General features: G+C 38.4%; 1 protein-coding gene across 7 annotated transcripts in view; it reads right to left on the bottom strand.

The window, feature by feature from the left end:
* The window catches only part of LOC119658718 (regulator of G-protein signaling loco), a 103,091-nt gene that overhangs the window by 21,316 nt on the left and 59,798 nt on the right, over window positions 1-21,977 (bottom strand). Inside the window, exons 1-2 of one of the 7 annotated variants that reach the window (XM_038066342.1) lie at window positions 18,317-18,896; window positions 3,069-3,396 (exon numbers count right to left, since the gene is read on the bottom strand). The exons of 4 other annotated variants lie outside the window; for them this stretch is intronic. In XM_038066342.1, coding sequence (XP_037922270.1) covers window positions 3,069-3,146 — 78 coding nt within the window. In that variant the 5' untranslated portion in view covers window positions 3,147-3,396; window positions 18,317-18,896. Of the gene's footprint in view, window positions 1-3,068; window positions 3,397-18,316; window positions 18,897-21,977 lie in introns of those variants that run through there. 2 more of the 7 variants (XM_038066343.1, XM_038066345.1) reach the window with 2 other exon arrangements.

Genomic DNA, 21,977 nt, shown 5'->3' with positions numbered 1-21,977 from the left:
TTGACTGAGCTAAACAAAGAAGATGAAAAGACCACTGCCAGACTTGACTAGACGACATGAATCAGGCGCGACCTTTAGATGACCTTATAAAACAATATTTATCATGAGTCTCGATGAATATTGCTCCGTTGGTCCACTGACCTGTAAGTAATCATTCTGCAAGGTTTTATGGGGAGTGTCACCTAGTCAATGCTGATTCTTTCACTCAGTGCTGAAAGGACGTGGTTTCCGCTGAGACAGTTTATATTTTTACAATATTCTTCGTTTCCTGAAGGAAAATCGATATCAGATTTGTTTAAGGGTAATATTTCTCACGAGCGACCTTCTAGTTGCGTCTCCCATCTAAACCGCCCTGTTTCACCTTGAAGCTTTGAGGTGTGAGTAACACAGTAAATGTAAAATTCTAAAATATTAGCTGTTTTGGAAGCACATAGAACAAAAAAGAAAAGAGAAACTAAATAATGGAATGCATGTATGCTATTTTCAAATATTAGATAGATTTAGACAAGGGGAGTCATCCCCGATTGAGTAAGGACTTTCACCATACGATTTGACAATAAGAATATTTTTGAAAAGAAACAACAGATATATTTGAAGCTTTTGTTTGTTTACAGTCTGATTATCCCCCTCAAATAAGATGGGGCAGCATATTTCAAAATTGTTGAAAACACTTTCTTCCCAATCAAAACACACATTGTATATATGCCTTGATGAAAATATCCAGCAAACGTATTTCGGAGCCGTCACATACCATGATATATAATTGAACAGACTGACCTAAGCCAATTATAACTTTGTTTTTTGATATAGGCCACACGTTCAGTCAATTACCTCTTCAATTATTTTTATTGATCGCATTCATTATTATTCTGTTTCCAATTTAAAAATAGCTGATTACAATCAGACAATCTAATTGGCCCACAATAGAAGATTGCCATTGATCGTTTCCGGTGCTGTAAAAGTTTACAGAGAAAACAAATAGTGGAGAATATATGGTTAAGTTGGTTTGGGCTTTAAGAATATCTCTTTGATATATGTAGGTATGTTCAATGATATTTGCTGCTTTTATGACCTGGTTAAGATTCTGTGGAGAATAGTTTCACACTAGAATTGATTTAATGTCCCTCAGTCTCGCTGGCTGATAGGTCGCAATGGCCGTCAAAACACGCAAGTGAAGACAAGCAGTCATCAGGTAATGATCCCTTCCGAGGACGATGTATTCAACAAAAGCCACAACAAAAGTGGAAAACTCGGTGCAAATCCTAATATTATTAAGAAATTTGCAATTTAAAATTGTATCTCTGCGTTATGTTTATTATACAAAGCAATATGTCGGGCTTTTATGATGATCAGTGGAGAGGGAACAGATGATAACAGAGTGGAGACGAGTATGATGGTAAACATAGGAAAAGTTATTTTTAAAGAAGAGGGAGCAAGTGAATTGGTGTATTCACACCACAAAGCAATCCTCGAAGAAGTGTAGAGAAATATTAAGCAGGGTTGAACAGAGGAAGTGGAACGCAACATTGCTTCACATTCTGGAAGTACAGTTGGCGAGCAAGCAGAGCTTATTGTCGAAAGTTACGCCAAGAGAGTAGAAAAGAGAGCGGATGAGGATTTAAGTGAATAGTAGATTTCAAATTTCAGATTTTTTAGCAAAGAAAAAGAGATACTTGTGGGATACAAAGTATATACATAGTTCACTACATACAGAGCGCAAATGTGACTAATAAGATACGGAAATATCCTGCATAACCCGTGACATGATATATAGTAAAAATGTGGTGAATGCCATTTCTCACTGGATAGATGATATACTTAAACCTAAAAATAATTTAGGACTTACAACTAAGCAACTAAGCAATCAGACATCAGATGGGACGACCTACGCGGTAGCCGGAATGATGTCAATCGAAATTTTCGGGGCCGAAATGACGCGCATCTATAATCGATCCGATTCTTACTCCAATCAATTACAATCACAGAGGAAAGGAAAAGTCTAGAGGAGACACAGAGTTAGGGTGTGGCATTAGACAGTACCAGTGTGTTTTGAAGATTTCCATCCCCGGAAAAAAGACAGACAGATAGATAGCCATTGAACTGATTTTAATAAGATTTTGTGTTCTTCGTTGGCACCCATATAGGGCATGACGTATCGAAGACGTACACCAGTTACTGCTTCGAATTTCTGGCATGTGCCTTATTTTTTGCAGGATCTCCTGAGAGAGAGACTATATAGTGGTTCATTTTTATTACTTTATCATCATCAATGACAACGCAAAAACCGGTGTACGATTTAGGCCTGTCTTAATAAGGATGTTTAAACAATCCAGTTTGACGCCGAGGGCTACCAATTTTATTGTCATTTTATTACCACCAAAGGAATTATTGAGGCAAAAGTACTTTTGTAACTTTTGATTGGGTTTTCATTCCGTAACGAATCAAATGACGTGAAGGAAAACTATATTCTGATATGTCTGGGTAACGTATTGCTCTGCTATCTAAGATATATGGAATGAGCCTCTGCGAGTAGGAATTGAACTCAACAGGGATCAACAATTTCGATTCAATGCATTACTCTCTGCAATAAAGAATTGATTTTTAGTGCTTTCAAGAAGAAGAACGCGCACATTAAAAATCTCATCCTTGAAAATATTTCTTTATGCTCGTATGAAATGATTTTGCAAATTCCAAGCAGACTCCAATAGCAACGCCTGCGGTAATCTTAATTTCACAAATTAATAAACTCAGCACTTTAGGCTACATTTGAATTTATGTTTGCTCAGTCTAGCCAGTGGTTTTAAACTAATTTGAAATATTCCAAGCAAATACCAGATAGATGTATCTTATATAGGATAAGAGGCCAGCGGATTTCCAGGGTAATGTATCTTAGATTCTTTTGAAAATATGATAATATCATGAAGAAGGAATTTTTCAGAGTTTACTGTTTGTATACAATCTTTCCCGGTTTATTCTATTGGAGTAGCTAATAAAGCAAGTTGTTATTGATTATTATTGGAATTTAGAATAATTAAAAAAAAAGAAACAGAAATTCGAAAATATCTTACAGTTTCTGATATGAAGACCTCATCTTCTTTAATGAATCCCATGACAGTGTTAAGATCACTCCCGGAGGTCACCAGCATGATTGACGACTTTGCTTCTTAAGTAGAACATTAAATTTTAATGTCAGTCAACGTTGAATGATTATCTCTGCTAGTTTCCTTTGTAATTATATGTAAAGCGACATTTTTTTTCGGGAGATTATCTATTCTCATAATGAATTTCGTTTCTTTCTTGATGATAATGTCAAGTTTATCACGGCGTTTTTAGGGCGCATCATTTTTAATTGTTTCAAATTGTGGATGTTATACAATTTCACATGATTCAAAAAAGCTGTAAATGATAATTTTGATTATCAGAATTGATTTTTATATTTATTTCCGTTGATTTTATTTTGAAATTTGTAATGTTCTTGTGTTCGCATGAGAAATATTTGTTCTGGCGCCATTGGACTTATAAATTTTATAATACCTAATAAGAAAAGGCCTTATTCAAAGTATTAAATTAATTAATTTTGAATTTTTTTTTAACTTTTATTAATCTGATTATTATAATAAATAGGAATTTATATCTCCTTTGCAACCCTTAAAATTAAGTAGGAATTTATAAGGATGATCCGTGGCCCTTGTAAACTAATAAGCAAGTAGATGACATTACATTTTAACAATTCATTTTCATTTTCTAGTTTATAAAAATAGTACGTGTCGAATTTTCAATTAAACATCGAATTAAAATCTTATCATACTCGAAGTATGTAATTCTGGCTCAACTTTCCATATAGAAACATACTTTCACTGAGAAAGTCGATCGATGAAGCATTTCCATTTTGGTACAACAAATTATCAATAATCTTTTTTTTACAGATACTGCCAAAAATCCAGAAAAAAAATCTGATTCATCATACCATCTAATGAATGTTTCCCGTTCACCATATCACATCAATGATGAATAGGCAAATAAAGAGAAGCATGACTGTTGTGCTTTTTCAAGACAATTGAATCTATTGGAGCTGGAAGATAAATTAATATCAATTAGATTTATCCGCTCTGTCACACTTCCTCACATTTGGGGAGTATTAACTGGAATGTGGCATGGTTTCGATAGTTGAACCGAAGTTTTGAATTTTCTACGCATATCATTAATTGTGGATTGATCAGAAAATACTAAGAATTTTTTTTTAGATATTTAATAACAAATTGCCAGAAATTATGATTTGAATTCAGACTAAAAAGGATGATATCGCCACTGCCCATGTAGACGAGCGGAAAGTGCCAAATCGATGATCTTATGCTTAAGCCGAAGAGGTAAGGGATTCCAAAAATTGGACGCAATGAAGAGAAGAGAGACAAAGTCTGTTGCCAGGGGACTGCAGATTGCTTTCCCCTACCAATCATAAATTGCAACTATCTGCCACACATCCAAATATATCCTGTACTCCGAAAAAATTCACGTTCCACACTCAGTGGTTTTGCTTCTTGAATGAACAAAGAGAGGGTATATGATGATCAAGGAGACTTTGACAAGATTCTCGAGGAAACGTTGTCCTGCCATCAGAAGATCATTATTACTACTGTACAAGTCATAAACCTACAGTAGCAGGACAGCACAAAGACGAAGATAAACATCCATGACCAAGTGAGAATTGACCCCGGAGCCTTGAGATCGAGAGGGTGACACTCAACTAACTCGTCCATCACGCTTTTATTTGCGCTAACTTTAAAATGATAAATTTCCTATTCGGGCAGCGAAATCATTTCACGAAGAACTCTTGCCTTTTGTCTATGGGGGAGCCGATTCGTGGGAAACATTGGATGTAGGATATAAACATGAACATTTTAAAGTAGGGCAGTTAAATAATATGCATTGCGAATGGACTGGTATTTGGGGGTACTGGCGAAGAAGTAGACAAGGCTGTCGTTTGAATCAACATCAAATGGCCGAGAAGAACCTCCACATGGTGGCGGAAAACGTTGTATTCACATTGCCTCGCTGGTCGTTATGGAGTAGGCAAATGCTTCAAGACATTCGGCGATCAAACCCGACTCTGCACGGAAACTCATCTGAAGTGGCTTAGATCACGTCACCTCACCAGAGATTATCTGGTACCATGGGAACTGACAGCCCTCGGAGTTTATATGTCTCAAGAGACTTCCTGCGGCATGTGTGAATTTTTACCATAAAGTATGGGAGATTCGAGAAATAGGGAAATATTTGCGCTTCAGAGGAACTTTGAGAAATCTCACCGAATGGCACCTAACTTACCGGAGCCATTTTAATGACAAAAAAATCAAAATCAGAAGTAGTTGGAAAAAGAGATTCCCTGCCCTAAGTTCAGAAGAAAACTAAGAGTTCTCATAATTGAGTTCTAGGGAAACAAGCATTTGTGAAAAATATATTGACTACTACGCGGTCGTCAAAAAGACAAAAAAAAATTAAAATTATTGGAACGGGAACTACCTTCTGACTCGCATGACCAAAAGATTAAAATCATGAAGTCCGGAGGGTTATTGTATTCTAAAGTGCTTGAACTTTCAGAGACGTTTGCTGAAAGAGCGTGAGATGAAAAATATGCGCTCAAAATTTGGTTGATAAATCGGTGAAAAGATTGATTCTGATTACCCACAATCGTCGCATTTGAAAGTTCTAAGTTTTGCACCAAATTTCCCTTCTTAAGTTTTTGTGTGAAACAAAATCTTATTAGGATCGATTCAATGTCTGTCTATTTATCTGTCACATTAGATTTATTTGGAAATCGCTGAACCGATTGTCACGAAATTTGGTGAGAAGGTGTGGTCAGTGAATCCGTTCACATATAGCATATGGTGCCATTTTCGCTCAAGTCTGAGCAAAGATGCCGTCCTGGAGCAATGTATCGGAGGCTTTACGCAAAACAACAACGAGACTTCGAACCAACTTATTTGAAAAATCTCAGCAAAACACTTGAGTGGAACCTCTGTCATCGTTGAGATTGGAGCTTATATGGTAGCCTGTGTCTTCAATGAAGATTCTTTTGCTTTACTAACCTTCATGCAAGGAATGAAAATTAGTAGTCAACCATGAATGGGCGCGATAAGCTGAGTGGAACCAGGCCGCTCCGAGGAGCCCAATTAGCGATGTGGTGCGCCGTTTTGATGCCATAAATTCCTAACACCGTGACTGCTGTTGTGGGAGCAGAGAGGCAGAGTCCAGCCGGCTCAGATCCTCAGAGCCAACCTGTAGTATCCACAAAGTAGAGCAGCTCCCCCACTCTGCAGCTAGAAATTTCTCTGAGGTTCCCAAAAAGTAGTTTACTGAATGTCCATATCCTGACTCTAGTTAGAGCTGGGCCATCGCAGAGGAAGTGCCTGAGGCTTTCCTCCCTTCTCTGCTTCGGCGAATTGTAGGATATGCTGAGTTTGGCGACATGGTCCTCTATGGGCCAGTACCGTAATTTTAAATGCACTTGGATGCATCTCATGATCGGGCTATGTCATAAGCAGGCTAAATCTTCCTTGATTTGGCACAGGTGGTAAGCCTTCGCCATCTATGGCCCGCGGCTGCTAAGTTGTGCGAGTAGATTTCACCGTTGACAGTTGCCAGTGAGACACCCACCGAAGGACTGTCAAGAGCAAAGCCCTGACTGGCCGTCCGTCGGCCCGGTCATTTCCTTTTATTTTTCTATGCCCGGAAACCCAGAGGGTGAACTTGAGCGTGCCGTCCAGACTGTTAAGCGCACCAGCCTGGAGGATGTCATCGCTGAGCAAAAGGACTTAATGGCAGCTTGGCTGTCGATCAGAATAGCTATGTTATGCTTGGCGCTCGGATTATGCTCCAGTCATCGACAGACTGGAGCCGGGAGTTGAATAACAGACAAAAGAAGGTAGGATTCATCGTAGATCGGAGTAAAAAGATGCTTTAGACATCATGGATGATAACAATATCCTTTATGGAGCTGGCATTGATAAAGTATAAGGTAAGCCGATAAAACTCGCTTATGAACCATTTACACCATTTTTTTTTAAAGCGTTTCCTAACAACTCATGTTTTCAAAGTCGCTGCTCCTCATAACTACAAAATTACTGCATCGATTCTTTTGAAATTTGGAACACTCACAGACATCGTCAATAAGGCACTAAGTAATTTCAAATGGGAGGTTCTGTCACATCCGTACTTTGCGTGAACGCATTATTACCTTTTCTGCAGGATTTCAAACAAAATTAGGGGTGTAAATTGTGCCAACGATAGTGACCTCAAAAACTAGCCTACTTACTTCTCCGAGACGTGGTTCAGCGATATTTAGAAAAACGGGATCAACTAATTGGTCAAGACGCGGCAACAGATCTGAAGCAATGAGTTATCAGCAAGGAAAATGGGAATATCGAAAGTAATGATCGTACTAAAAAACAGAAGAACTGGTTCCCGAAATACTGTTTGTATGGAAATGATATAAAACCTTAAAATTTTTTTTACAATTGAAATTTTGAAACCAACAAAGATTATTGATAATATCAATCAATCTTATATAAATAAATGGAACAATTAGCCACCCTCTCATATTAAGAGAAACAAAATTAGATGTTGTCTGATTTTTTCCGGAATTCTTCCAACCTTAGTACTTAGTCCATTGAAAGGAACCCACAGAATCAAACCGTGGTGGTGATAAAGCATTGATAGATTACGATAAAGTAGTCTTTCCCAAGAGATGAAATATGACCTTGCATTAAATTTTCTTTCATACATATTTTGGAAAAGTAAAAAAAACAGAAAACGCAGAAGATCTAAAACCAACGCCATTACAAAGGAGTTTCACAGTGTTTGCTCTAAATATGAGATTGAAAGAATAAATTTTTGAAAATCAAAACTAGTTCATTGAACAAAAAAATATTTCATTTGAATCTTCTAAACATCGCGAAACGATGTCGATTAAGATACATATGAAAGTCTATAAATCACATCAAAAAGATACATTTATCTTTTTAGGTTAGACGTAACGGTAACTGGACTATCATACTTTAAAATTATAATACATTTTTACTACAATAGATTGGACGTAAATGCAATTTTTATTTCTCTCCATTTCAAAACCTAAACCTGGAAGTAAGCGCAAAACAAGCGCAATTCCGACAGTGTTGATGATGATTATGATGATCTAAACAATCTTTTTTTTTCTCGTATCTGTGTACGCTCAATAGGCACGTAAAACGGAAATGTTTGCAATTATCATTGTTGCTATTGCATGGACAATGATTATATCAAAGTGGCAGACATTGGGAGGAGGCAATTTTATGTAGATTTTTTTTTATGTAAGATTAAACTATGGTTTTTGTTCCAGTTGTTGTTGGTATTATTATGAAAGAGGTGCGAAAATCGGACATGTGGGGTGCGCTTAAATGGCGTAGTATTGAAATGTTTGAGGTAAATCATTATCTAAAATAAATTTTAATTGATTTAACTGGTAGAGTTGTGGCACAGATTGCATTGTTTTGGAATGGAATAGTGGATTTGAAAATTAATTAGTGAAATACGCACTTTTTTGGAATAGAAAAGCTTTCAAGGATTAATTACGAAGTAAATATGTATATATACTTGCCAAGCATACAGTATATAAGCGCATCGAAACTGATATGAAGGATTTTGTAAAGGGAAGAAACTGCAGTCTCAACCCTCAAGTCTTTAGTAGTCCCAAGCTCTATCCATTTTAAATAATCATAAGCGTCCATCATTGTAGCTTTAAGATTCGAACCTGGAGAGGAGCTCGAGATCACGAAGCTGGCACCAACTGATAGTTGGACATTCGCATGACTAAATAGAAAAATCGAAGGAGTCTCCTCACTTCCGCTAAAGTCTTTCTCATTTCTATAACAGATAAGATAGATAGATAGATAGATTCTATAATAGATAAGAAATGTTGATCACTCTATCTATTTATATATGTTTACCTTTTGGTAACATCGAATGTTCATTGTCTTCTCTATCCTTTGTTGGTGCCGGAAGAATGTAGCAAATATTCATAAGGAAAAGAGTGACAAAAAACAATAAACATGTGATGTTAGCTCATCACTACCGTATTTCGGGAAGCAGTTGTTCCCTTCATCAGTGCGAAGTATCATTCGCCATTCGAAGGACTTCGAATAATAGTCTCTCAGGAAGTTTTTAGGTATACGTGGTCTTATTATTTATTCAATCGTAGTTTAGGGGATGTTGTAGAAAATCATCTCACGATTTTTGTCAATTATGGAAGCTGTTATGCGATCATATATATAGTAAGATACTCGCATTCAATAAGTGCATACTCGATATTTGTGAAATACCGTATACCTGGAGGCGTCTTCAACTTTCACTTTCAATCTTGATATAATCCGAAAAATAATAATATTACTCATTGCAATCTTAGACCAAAAAACAAAAATAAATGTTATTGACCTTGTTTTTTAGATAGTCTCAATCTTATGCCAATAGTGTTATGTTATTAGAAAAAACGATGATATTTTTTTCGGCTAATTAAGATTTTTTAATGCGCATAATTTGTACTAAAAATAGTGGTTCATTCTAGTTAATAGTCTTGATAATAAGTTATATGTCATCTTATAATCGTGCCATGTTTTTTAACTGTTTTAAATACGTCAATGTCGTGTATTTGACGAAAGTTGATTTTATTTGTAGCTAAAACTATAAGCCAATTTTATTTAGAGTTATGACGTAGGGGGATCGTATGATTTGAATATGGATTTTTTTTAAAACCGTTGAATTCAAATGCCAAATTCAATTTCCTTGTCTAATTCGTTAAAGAAAATGCCGCAGATACTGTGCAATGCATATTTTAGTTTGAATACGCTCCAGTGATGAAACCATTTGCAAGGTGGTGTGTCAATTTCCTTATTACGGTTCTGATTTTGATGATATGGAAGGACTGGAGGAAGTGGCCAGATTCGAAGATCAAGAGATAATTGCTGGCAGGACAAAATATTTGTGTCAGTGTCCTTTGAAGATAGCTACCTCCGAAAGAAGAGACAATAAACATATTTTAATAAGGTTTTGTTTTGATTTGGGGGCATTAAGGATTTATATTGGGGGAGGAGGAGTCGCAAGCCTAGTTTCGAAAGGAGGAAGAATAGATAGCTTCTGTCTGAATGACTGTAGGCCATCGCAGCGTCTCACGGGGTAGGTGAGGAAAGTGTGGGAACACTGCAGCCTTGCAGATTACTTACTGAGGAAGCTATCACCACACCTGGCAATTAGGTATAAAATGCAAATCTATCAAATGAGAAGAAGGAGAAATTTAAGATTCGGTATGGAGAACCAGTGGGAATGGTCTACCTTGGTCCCTGGATCGGACTTCTATAATGAATAGCACGGCGTCAAAACAGCTAATCGTGGGGCGGTTCGACGTCTAGCCGCCACGATGATCATTTGGTGAAGCTGTTTCGGCCACGGATGAAGTAGACTGCGGAAATGAACTTGTTTATCATCCGCTCCTACTACGAGATAACAACCGCGGGGAAGATACAGCATCTTAATGCCCCATTTTAAACCCACAGATTCGTCGAGCGTTTCTCGTGATAAGCGCACATGATTGTGCAGACCAGTACCGCTTCATTATTCGCAGCAACACAATCTCGGCCGTCATCAGGGAGTACTTACGACTTGAGATCATCGGGGAAACTGTTAACCAAGAGTTGATGTAGGCAGATGCGATGGGATCACTGCAAGCAACAATTTCAGCACTAGCCGAAGCACTCTTCCCCACTGTTCAGTTGAAGTCTCCGCTGAAGTTCCGGATGAATTTCAAAGAGCGTGTATAGAATTTTCGACAATGGATCCTTTGCATAGACCAAGGTATTCCCGGGCTTTATGCATCTCCAGCAATTCCGAGAATTCTATCTAAAATCAATGATGAGATTGCGTCTCGACTGTGGGCTGATATGTCTCTACTTCAGCTACAATCATCGCTATACAGTGGTGCAGTTACGACGATCAGATTACACGATCAGAAGATTGCCTTTCGCGTTATTGGTTTGGGTGGCCGAAGAGATCCACCATGGAAAATTCGTCTAGAACATCGACGTGACTCATTAAATGCTAGGCTCACTCAAATCACAGCTGGCAATGCCAACAAATCGAAAAAGAAGTACAGAGAATTTACTGGAATTATGCCATCCCCAGTGAGATATTCGTAGTTGAAATTCAGACACACTAAGGCAAACACTTTCTGTCATATGCCCTCAATATGGGACGGTAAGGCTTGACTTCAGATGAATTCAGAATGTAATGTACTTGAGGAACCAGCAGAGTTTTTTAAATCACTCAACAAATCTTAACAGAGCATCCAAACAGTACTGTTTTCATTAACGGAAGCAAAAGAGTATCGAAGTATCCGTCCAGCATGTTGGGTGGATTACTGCTCGAGGTACCAGCTATGTCACTATGCCAGGCAAAAATTTTGTGGACGTTACCGAGGAGGAGGTTCAACGACAGCTCGAAGAACTGAAGGGGTCCTGGTTTGGATCGGATGCAAAATTTCTAGTATAAAAAGTGTACCAGCGTACATTGTCGTTTAGTACATGGCATAATTCGAGTCATTAATGGTCCTGAAAAATTTTCACCTTTTCTCAATGCGGGAATTATCTACCTTGTCCCAAAAAAGATAAGGTACAGGGCAAGACAAAAGACCGATTACTTGCTTACCAGCTTGCTACAAGTTCACAACGTCCATTATTAGTGGAAAGATGAATGCATACCTCGAGATCAAAAACATTGTGTCCGAGGAGCAGAAGGGCTGCCGAGTTGGAGTAAGGTGTTGTAAAAAGGAACTCATTATCGACTTGGTAGTTGTAAGACAGGCAATCAGAGACCAAAGAAATCTCTTTAGTTGCTATATCGATTACACCAAGGCTTTTGACAGCGTTCCGTATACTCGGCTAATCGATGTCTTACATCTGTATCGCAATGATTCGAAACTAATAAAATTTTTGTCAACAATCATTGAAGGCTGGCATACTAACTCGTTAGTGCATTCATCTTACGGTACCAACATCTCCGAGCCCGCTGCATTGAATAGCCGTGGAAACAGCTGACAGCCCGACAGGAGACTGGGGTGACAAATGCCAAGAATGCCCATTTCACTCTTTTGTCAGACCGTCAGCTGGATAGGATAGGATAGGAAGACGGAAGTGGCAGTGGATAGGTCACACATCAAGGAGGGGCGTCAATTGCATTGCGAGCTATGCCCTGGAGTGGAATACACTCCCCCACGATGGCCGACGAGTGGGTTGCCACAAGAGCATTTGACGCAGAACAGTAGAGGAGTGCGAGTGTCTCGGGGAGTCGTGAGGGGAGCTGAAGCGCATTTTTGGTAACCGTGAGCGATGGCCAACGTAGTAGTGTGTTAAGGGGCTTGACTTTTAATTTTACCTCTAAGACATCAATGCGATGTTGGGCTAACTGCCAAAGTGGTATTCAGAATAACAGAAAATGTTAATTCTATATAACCCCTGTTATTTATTCAGTAAATTCCGTTGAATATTTTTCCCTCTGCAACATTTAATTCAACCACTTCACAATCACAGAACAAAATCCTCGCAATCAGGTCGATAATCTTCATCCAAGATTTTCAAGAAAACAAGAAAATCCAGATAAAAGCAACAAATATTACTTTAATGTTAATTTATAACCTTGACAATAATATTCCCACACATACGTTCTAAAAGTTTTTTCTTTTTAACAAAAAGAGTAAGAAAAGCAAAGAAAAAAAAAATTGCCGGATGAGGAATAGGAGTATGGAATAAAAGAGCAATTTATGAAGAAGCAGGTAGTGGAAAGAGAAATACACTTGTTTGAGATCATCGTGCATATTATTTAGATCTCAGGTGTGCCTGCCTTTTTTTCAGGTAACCCCCTTAGAAAATTGTATGTCACTTGTATTCATTTAGATTCAAATGTTAAGATAGTGATTCGTGCAGAGTTGAGGTTTGTGGTAGGGGAGGTTGTGGTACGATGGTTGGATGATTATGTGATTTTAGCCTTGACGTTTTGAAATGATTGCAATGGCAAAAGGGGTTAGATGTTAGTATCTAATAATTGGCAATTTCTATCTACTTCGCAGCAAAGCAAGGTATTAGAGAAAGTTTAAACAAGAAATATGCCAAATTCTTGTTTGATTTTTAATAAAACGTCTCGACGTATTCTTTTATGCAATTTTATTTTGCTGGTGACATGTTGACCTATTCTGGAGGCTTTGTTTGACCATTTACTGTGAAAGCTTTCATCCATTCTTTATCTTAATTTTTTCTAATTTTCTAAATTCTTCTCCTCTTCTTTCATGGGAGCCAACCCAAGAAACAACCACTGACAAACTGATCCATCTACACTTGTCAGACCCCGGTTTCCTCTAATACAAAAGAGAATAATTGCTTCCAGAATTTCATGGCGTATAATTGGTTGGCCATTTCAATGACTTATTATGTTCATTCTATTTCCACTTTAGACTAGATTCACACGGGCTTATTTATATTTTTGAAAAGTCAAAAATCACATTAATTGCTCCTTTCTAAATATCTTAAATCTGAATTTTCTGCATTTCGCATAATTTTCTAGTCATTTTCTTTGTTTCGTGTATTTTGTGAATAAAATAAACATTTGTGAAAAATAACGTTCACAATATAAGGTAAACCTTGAAATTAAATCAATTTGCATTTCACTCAAAAACCAGACCATGCAAATTGGAAGAGAAAAATAGCAAAAAATAAGTGAACGTGGAAAAAGATATCGGACTTACTTCCATCTGTTTTTTCGAGCAAGAATACGTAAAATCAACGTAAATTAAGTAAAATATCTTGAAGCAAATAAAATGAAACATATTGACAACAACAAAAAAAATGAATACAACAAACGGTAATCCAAAGTTATTGAAAACAGTTTGAATTTAGTAAAGGCATTCCAAATCGATTTTATGAGAATCAGATGCATCTAATTAAGTATGTTTGCATTGATGAAAAGTGATAAATTCGCGTCCCCAACAATTAAATTTGAATATTGAGCATGTCATTTGTATGGACTGCATATGATATGCACGTGTGATTATGTCCAATGAAATTTCTGAGGCGGAAGTGCAAAATTCCATTAAAATGAATAATCTTTTTGCCAATATTGACAATTTACCAGCTCGTCTGATACGAATACGAAAGATAGTGGAAATTAGTTTAATGGAAAGCTCTCTAATGGGTAAATAGTGTAACGTCCAATTACACTCTACTAACGGAAATTCCATGACTGTTTAATTGGATTTAATCAACAAATTGTCCTTGTTTTTGATATGGTGACAAAAAGGGTTGCATAGCCACACGAAACTGGATGAATTTTTCAAGTTTTGTTCATGGAAACCACACTCAGAAGTTGAGCCGAATTTATCAAATTAGGAAGCAATACGAGCCTGTTGCTGTTCTAAAGTGAAGTGAAGTAAGAGATGAATCCCAGGAAAATGTTTTCTTTAATCCTATCCTCTTCCTCTAAATCCACTGCAATGGATTAACTATGAACAGACTTAAGGAAAACCATAAACCCAAAACCTTCAACCCTTTCTTCATAACCAATACTTTTCGGAAGGATATTTCCCTAAATAAAAATCTGTACAAATCCTTGCCGTTTGAAAGATACATTATCCATAAAGTGGCCTAGCGAAAGGATTACAGATAACTGACCCCAGGTAAATGATAGTTTCTTTATTTCGAATAAGACCACGCGTACATTTTTTCAACTTAACTATCATAAAGTGCTTGGAAGACTTGTCTGTAGATATCCTGCAATAGGTAAAAGCTCCCAACCTAAGATGAAAAGTGTGTTCTTCCCTCTGTATCTGCTGCTCCTTTTGGAAGAGTATTGTCTTGGAGACGAATCACTTTTCGAGCCCCATGAATCATAGGCAATCTTTTTTGTTCAATTGTATAAAGGGTCCAACTTGATCAATCATTGTTGAAAAGGTCCCACTATCAGTATTTCACCAAGCCTGAAGCCAATCAGCCGTGACAAGTCTTTTATGTTCTGGTAGAGAGCAGAAATTTCCGAACTACGGAGGCGCAGATTGGCATATCCCTTTAAGCAGGATACAGAACAAGAAAAATTAGACTCCCAGTGCGATAAATAAAAGCAAGGTTAACACTGGCCGAACCTAGTCAACGAGGTTAGTGCGGACCCGTGGCTATAAACTGATCATTGGGGACTGCGGAAACGCTGCATGTTAACTATCATTCAGAGTAGTTCTCATCATGGAAAATAAGAAGGCGCTAGGTCATGATAGTATCTCGACAATAGTTTAAAAACTGTCGTTCCATAAACGTCGTTGATGCTAGGGGCGTTTAACGCTTGCCTGAATGATGGCAATTTTTCCTAGTCGCTGATGGCAATTTTTCCTAGTCGCTGAAAAGTGGTGCGGTAGCGGCGAGGAAGACAGCACAGCAACCCTGTCGCCAAACCAAAAAAAGTCGTCGAGGAGAACCTCCACGTGGTCGCACCGGGATATGCTAGATTCACTATGGTTTGCTGACCGCGATACAGTAGAAGAATTCTCCAAAGGTCTACGCGCTTACTGGTCTAGACGAGGAGATCATCAGGCTAGCCGCAGAGGTGTTGGAGGATGGCTGCTACGACATAGGAACCCTCTGAGCAGACGTTGATTCCTGGTTAACACGGGCGCGGAGGTGTCGATTCTCCTTGTACCCCGTCCAAACGCCTTAATACCGCAGAACTTGTGACTGACTGCCGCGAACTCCACTCCCATCTGCATTTACGACTACAGGCAGGTGAACGTGAGTCGAACGTTTTCGTGGTAATTCGTTTTGCCTGACATTAGCACCCCCATTTTAGGCGCAGACTTCCTCTGCCATTATGGGCTGTTGGTGGATCTGCAGAACAAAGCCTTACTAGACTTCGCAATCTTTTTAAAGTCGTCAGGAAAAAGTTCCGCCTGCGCAAACGACATTCTTTCCATTGCCTTTGAGGACAGTGTTGACCAACGCATTCGCGCAATTCACCAGATCGCAAAATCACTATTGAAAGTAGTTTTCCCCAGCCGGTTAAGCAAGACTTGCAGCACTACATGAACACCACCAGCTCCCCGATCGTCTCAAAGGTGCGTCCCTATCACCCCAGAAGCTAGCTGTTGCAAAGAAAGAGTTTGATGTTCTCATGAAACGGGGTATCTGAAGACCTTCCAATAGCTGTTGGTCATCTCCACTCCATATGGTCCGTAGGCCAAACGACTAATGGAGGTCTTGTGGAGATTACAAGCGTCTGAATACTCAGACAATTTCCGACGTATACCCTTTTTCACTCATCCATGACTGCCTATTCATTGACAAACTGATGTATTTTCATGACCTTGGATGTAGCCAATGGCCACCAAATCACGCTTCAGCGGTCCCGTCAGTAATTGGAAGACTGGGATTGAAAGTTTCAGTAAGATTCAAGACCGATTGACCAAGCAAAAGCGGCTTAGGAGTAATCGCTTAAATTTGTATAGTGCAAGAAAAGCATTGCGCTTGTTCGGCGTTCTCCTATCATTTCGGACATTTACTATGGTGGGAATAGGGAATCATACACTAAAAACCTGTTTAGGCGTCATAGTTAGCTACCTCGCACTTAACCTGCAGATATGCAATGATATCCCGTGCCCCCCAGAAACTCGATTTGCTCGACCTGTATGTAGTTTTCTTCATTTAGAGGCTTGGCGAGTTAAGGATTAATTTCATTTCATTCATTTTTTAGAATTTTTTTTTGTAGATTTCAAATAATTAACACAAAAAGACCAACATTTGCGTGGGCTGTAGGTAAATAAAAACTTTACTTTGGTTGCCCTATAGAAATTACAAATGAAAACAAATATTGACATTTACAAAGTTCCATCTTAGATGCATTTGTAATGAAAGGAAAAGAATGCATATTTTATCTCCAAGCTTAATTAATAATTTATTGAATGATTTTTTCATTTCATTTTAGATAGTTAGGCAAAACATCATCGCAATAGGAATGATGGAGGCATTCTATGGCTCCTGATCTATGTATAATTGGCTTTAAAAAGATTAGTTAAAATAGTACTATAGTACTTTAATATCTGTCCCTCAGTTGGACCTCGAACATTTGAGAAACAAATCATATTTATTGGTGAAATTGATATGCCTCTAACGAAATATTTAACAATTGACGTGAAATTTCCGATTGATCATCACAATCTTATCTTAACCATTTTATCTTTACTGCAGTTTTGTTACTAACAAAGTCATCAAATATACCATGCCATATTCACATCTATAATTAAATGAATTCTCATGTTCCTAAAAAAAAAGTGTTCTGATAATTTTACCAGCTTTTTTTTCGATTAAAGCCACTGCTACAGTAGGATTCAGATAGACTTTGATAAATTCAGAAAGTTTGATATTCAATCTTGTTCTGTTTTTTTTTTTTAAACGATTAAAAGTAGATATAGGATCGTTAAATTGCAAAGAATTATTCAAAAACCACAAAAATTTTTAGATATCCATAAAATTTTACTGAAAGAGAAATAAATGCCCAAAAATTAACTACCCTTTACTTGCAATCTTTAGATACGAAACCGGATTTGGGAGATTGTAATTTCAAAAACAGCTTTATACTCTTTCTGGCCGGAAATAACAGTCATTAACAAACAATTTTTCTGGAGTGTGACGAAATCAGAGAGATCAGTGCTTGTTGCGACGCATTATCCATCAGACAATAGACAAGGTACATTGCGTGTTAGTACTAATTCGATGGAAAGTATCTGGGTTATTATCGAACAAATGCAAAGATCTATATTTGGCGAATAAGATTTAATTCCAAAAGTACTTTTTTTTGGAGAGAATAGAGCTTGGTTGAGGATTAGATTAGCTTTGCTAGTATTAATAGTGTGGGAAAGAACTATGTTTGGATGCGTATGTAAGATGAATGGATCTTTTTTGTGAATTTTCTTAAAAAGTATAAATGGTAATGATGAAAATAGGAACCGAAGCTACCCAACTATTCCCTGATTCTTATCGTAAAACATTCCAAATTTCCAAGAAAAGCGGACTCATTTCAGTACACCTTCAACACATGAATTTAGATGTAAACAATCAAACAAGATACAAATGGGACACTGGGGTCATCTGGATTGATTATGAGACCCAACTTTAAACAAATATTTAGACGAACACAAGAACATTACAATGATGCTATGCAGATATCATATGTAGCGTATGTCACTAGAGTTTATTAAATTTCTGCTCACATTCGTCAGAATATCTTTCTTGAAGTTAATGACCATTCTGAATGATTTATAGGAGCGATCATCTAGAGCCTGTGTATTCCATTTAAGCCCAGATCACTTGTGGGAAAAATGTTGATTTGCTTTATATAGAGAACAACTTTCGTGTCTGATAGTACTGGCACTAGCAATATTGCCGATGAATCAACAACCGATGTGTTTAAATCACAGTAGCCGTTATGCCGATCCACAGATTGATCTCCGAATAGAGATTTAACTCGGATTAGATTCACAACACTGACTAAAACGCAAACTTTTTTTCATGTACAAGTTTACCAAAGCGCACAGTGCTATATTCACGTTAAGCTGGATTTCACAGTGCTCCTCCTTAATCACAAACAACTCACTTATGTATGTTAAAATAACATCATCACGAAATAAATTTTAACGAACCCAGATACGCACGTTACACGGAGCCAAAAAAAGCTGCACATATGTTCACGATCGCGTGGCTTAAACCGTCTAAATCATACTGGAGCCAGGTTTGCTAGTGACTATGCTCCAAACCCTGCTCCACCACGCACTGTAGTCACTCCATCGTTAGTCGAAGCAACATTTCATTTTGTGTACAGAGTGTGTATGGGGCACTTTATCTTTGAGGGCGAAGCAAGTGAAATCATGTTGTATAGATGAATGGGAAACATGTTGATGAAATACTATATCGGGGCTGGTTGCCAGTTCAGTTGTGAGATCGTATGCAATGCTCGCTAAGCGAACAGCATTAGAGGAAGATATAAACAATTCAAAAAGATGTGCATGAAGTACTTGCTGCGTATGGTGTGGATTTGAGGCAATATATTGTCTCTACTGATATTTCTTCATTGAGATATATGAGGATAATATGGATAAAGTGGTGCATAGGCAAGTTTTTCCATTGTGAATTGATTTTCCGGACACCTCACCTGAGTTTGGGGGAGAATCTTAGAATTTGACGCGCTGATAAGCAAAACTCCCTGCTTTTTAAAAGAATACTGCAAGGGCCCCTTTCGATTTGCAACACTTTCGGAGTCTCAGCTCTTAAAATTATAAATGGAAACAAGTTTGAAGTTCGGCGTGGAAACTTGGAATTACCATAGCCTTGTTAATTATAGTATTATTTACGCTAAACTTTCTAGTATTGTGCTACATGTTCTGACCTATATAAGCGCTTTTAGTTTAGTTTGTTGAATATATTTTTATATCTCACATGTTTGAATGAGGCACCGTTTTTGCATGTATGCAACAATCGATATCCGGTCTAGACTTGCCTTAGTAAGGAACTCTAGGCACCCCGATTTTACGCTGAGGTCCACCAACTCCATGGAGAGACTCAAAGTTCCAATATTTCCACCAAATTTCGTGTGAGCAGTTATAACCGTTTCCGGAGAAATCGGAGCGAAATGCTAAAGGCGAAAAGACAAGCAGGCAGTGAATCGCTTTTAATAACATTTTATTTGACACTTATTTATTTATTTAGCGGACAACAGAGTAAACTCCAATTATTTATTGTCCTCAGGAGGAGGAGAAAGCAATAATCTTCTCCTATGCTTAAAACTACTTAAAGTAGAGAAGTTAAAAGGACCAAACTGTTGTGCGTTGTAATTTCGACAAATCCTAGGAATGGAGGAGTGGAAGTAGAGTTCGAGCTCTGCGAAGGGCACGTTGAAAATGTCTGCGTTACGTGTGTTATAAGACGCAGGACGACCAGTGATGTCATTAGCCACGTTAGTCCTCACGAGGGAAGTTTTTCTTGAAGAAGAGGGAATCGGTGAATTTACGTTGCACATCTTCATGGGCAAGACAATCACATTTACGGGAGGGTGACCAGATCACAGAGCAATACTCGAGGGTATTCCTTACGAGGGAATTGAAGAGAGCTAAGGAGGGTTGGATGGAGTCAAAATCAGAGGAGGAGCGAAGAATAAAGCCTGACAATTTTGCTGCTCGATTGATGACATCGAGGCAATGGGTGTTAAAGCGGAGCTTATTGTCGAAAGTGACTCCGAGGTCTTGAGTGGAATTTAAGCAGGATAAGGAATGTCCTTCAAGCGAGTAGGAGAAAGAAGTGGGTGAGGATTTTAGGGAGTAGCACATAGAGTGACACTTTCTGACGTTTAGCGCTAAACCATCAGTCGAGCACCGACGAACCAGAGTGTCCAGGTTATTCTGAAGGGAAACACAGTCCATAGGCGACGATATAGCGGAAAACAGCTTAAGGTCGTCTGCATAGAGCAAACAGGGATAAGTAAGGAGGGGAGGAAGGTCGTTAATAAAAAATAAAAATAGCAAAGGACCCAGAATAGACCCCTGTGGGACGCCAGAAGAGGGGGAGAAGGAGCGGGAAGTACAGCCGTCAAAAGAGACGCGGCAGGATCGGTTGGAAATGTAAGAGGCAAGCCATAAAACAAGTGGTATGGGAATGTTTAGGGACGAGAGTTTGGATAGAAGTATCTTGTCATTTACAGTGTCGAAGGCTTTCACGAAGTCAGTGTAAATGGTATGCACTTCTTGCCGTGAATTTAGACATTTGGCGACAAAGTTGGTAAAGTCAAGCAGGTTGGAGGCAGTGGACCTAAGTTTAACGAAGCCGTGTATATATGTTGGCCAAAGTGGGCGGACAACCAGTCGCTGACATATCTTTCCAGGATTTTGGAACAGAAGGAGAGGAGGGAAATGGGACCCAGTTGATTGCTGTCAGGTCTGAGTTCAGACCTTCGAAGTTCGCCCTACGAAAGTAGAACTTGGTAGGCATGCGCGCGACAGGAGAGTGAAGTCGGGATATTCTAGCATCGAACTTAAGAGCAGGATGATCGGCATCAGGGGCAACATAAGATGGGGCATGAGGGAACTGAGAAAGGCAACGCACAGTAAGGTTAGGGAGGACAATGTCAAGAGTGCAATCTAAGTGGTTTCTAGAAAAGTTAAACAGAAGGGCGACACAGGTGTACATGAAAGCGAATAAGGGAAGGTGGGTGGAGTTATTAGGAAGGGAGGGAGGGCGAGAAGTAATAGGCCAGGAGAGCATAACAAGATTAAAATCGCCACAAAAGATGAAAGGAAGTGAGGGGAACCTCTGATAATCTATCAAAGAAATTCTCGTACAGACTATATGATAAAGAGGCATACGTTTTGCGGAATAAGTTGTAAGGTGACAGAATCATAGGTGGAGGAGGAAGAGAAAACGATGATTTCGGCATGGAGAGGAAATTTAACAGCTATTAGGGCACCCCCGCCGGTTATCTTGCCAATTGCAGCACACTCTGTCACAACGAAAAACAGAGTAACCATCGAGTAGCCCGGAATTTAAAATCCTGTCATCCAACTAGGTTTCAAAAATGCAGATGACATGATGTTGGAATGCTAAGGCAGATAGTTTGAAATCCGACAGCTTGGTCCTTAGACCTCTTACGTTTTGTTAAAACAGTGTAAAATTGTCAATGAATCATTTAAATACGGCGGGACAGACTGACGGCCCGGAAGTTTCCACGAAGCTTAGTCTTCTGATAAGACTTGACGAAGACTCCCTATGACCAAAAGGAAGATTGGACGATAGCATCAAAGTCGAAGAGATACATCACTTTGAAGGAAGAAATGACAATTTCAGATGTACATGAGAAAGAAGTAAAGTGACAGGTGTTGGTCTGTT

Source organism: Hermetia illucens, chromosome 6, assembly GCF_905115235.1.
Source record: "Hermetia illucens chromosome 6, iHerIll2.2.curated.20191125, whole genome shotgun sequence".
Classification (NCBI taxonomy): Eukaryota; Metazoa; Arthropoda; class Insecta; order Diptera; family Stratiomyidae; genus Hermetia; species Hermetia illucens.
This window is presented reverse-complemented; position numbering and strand designations above follow the sequence as displayed.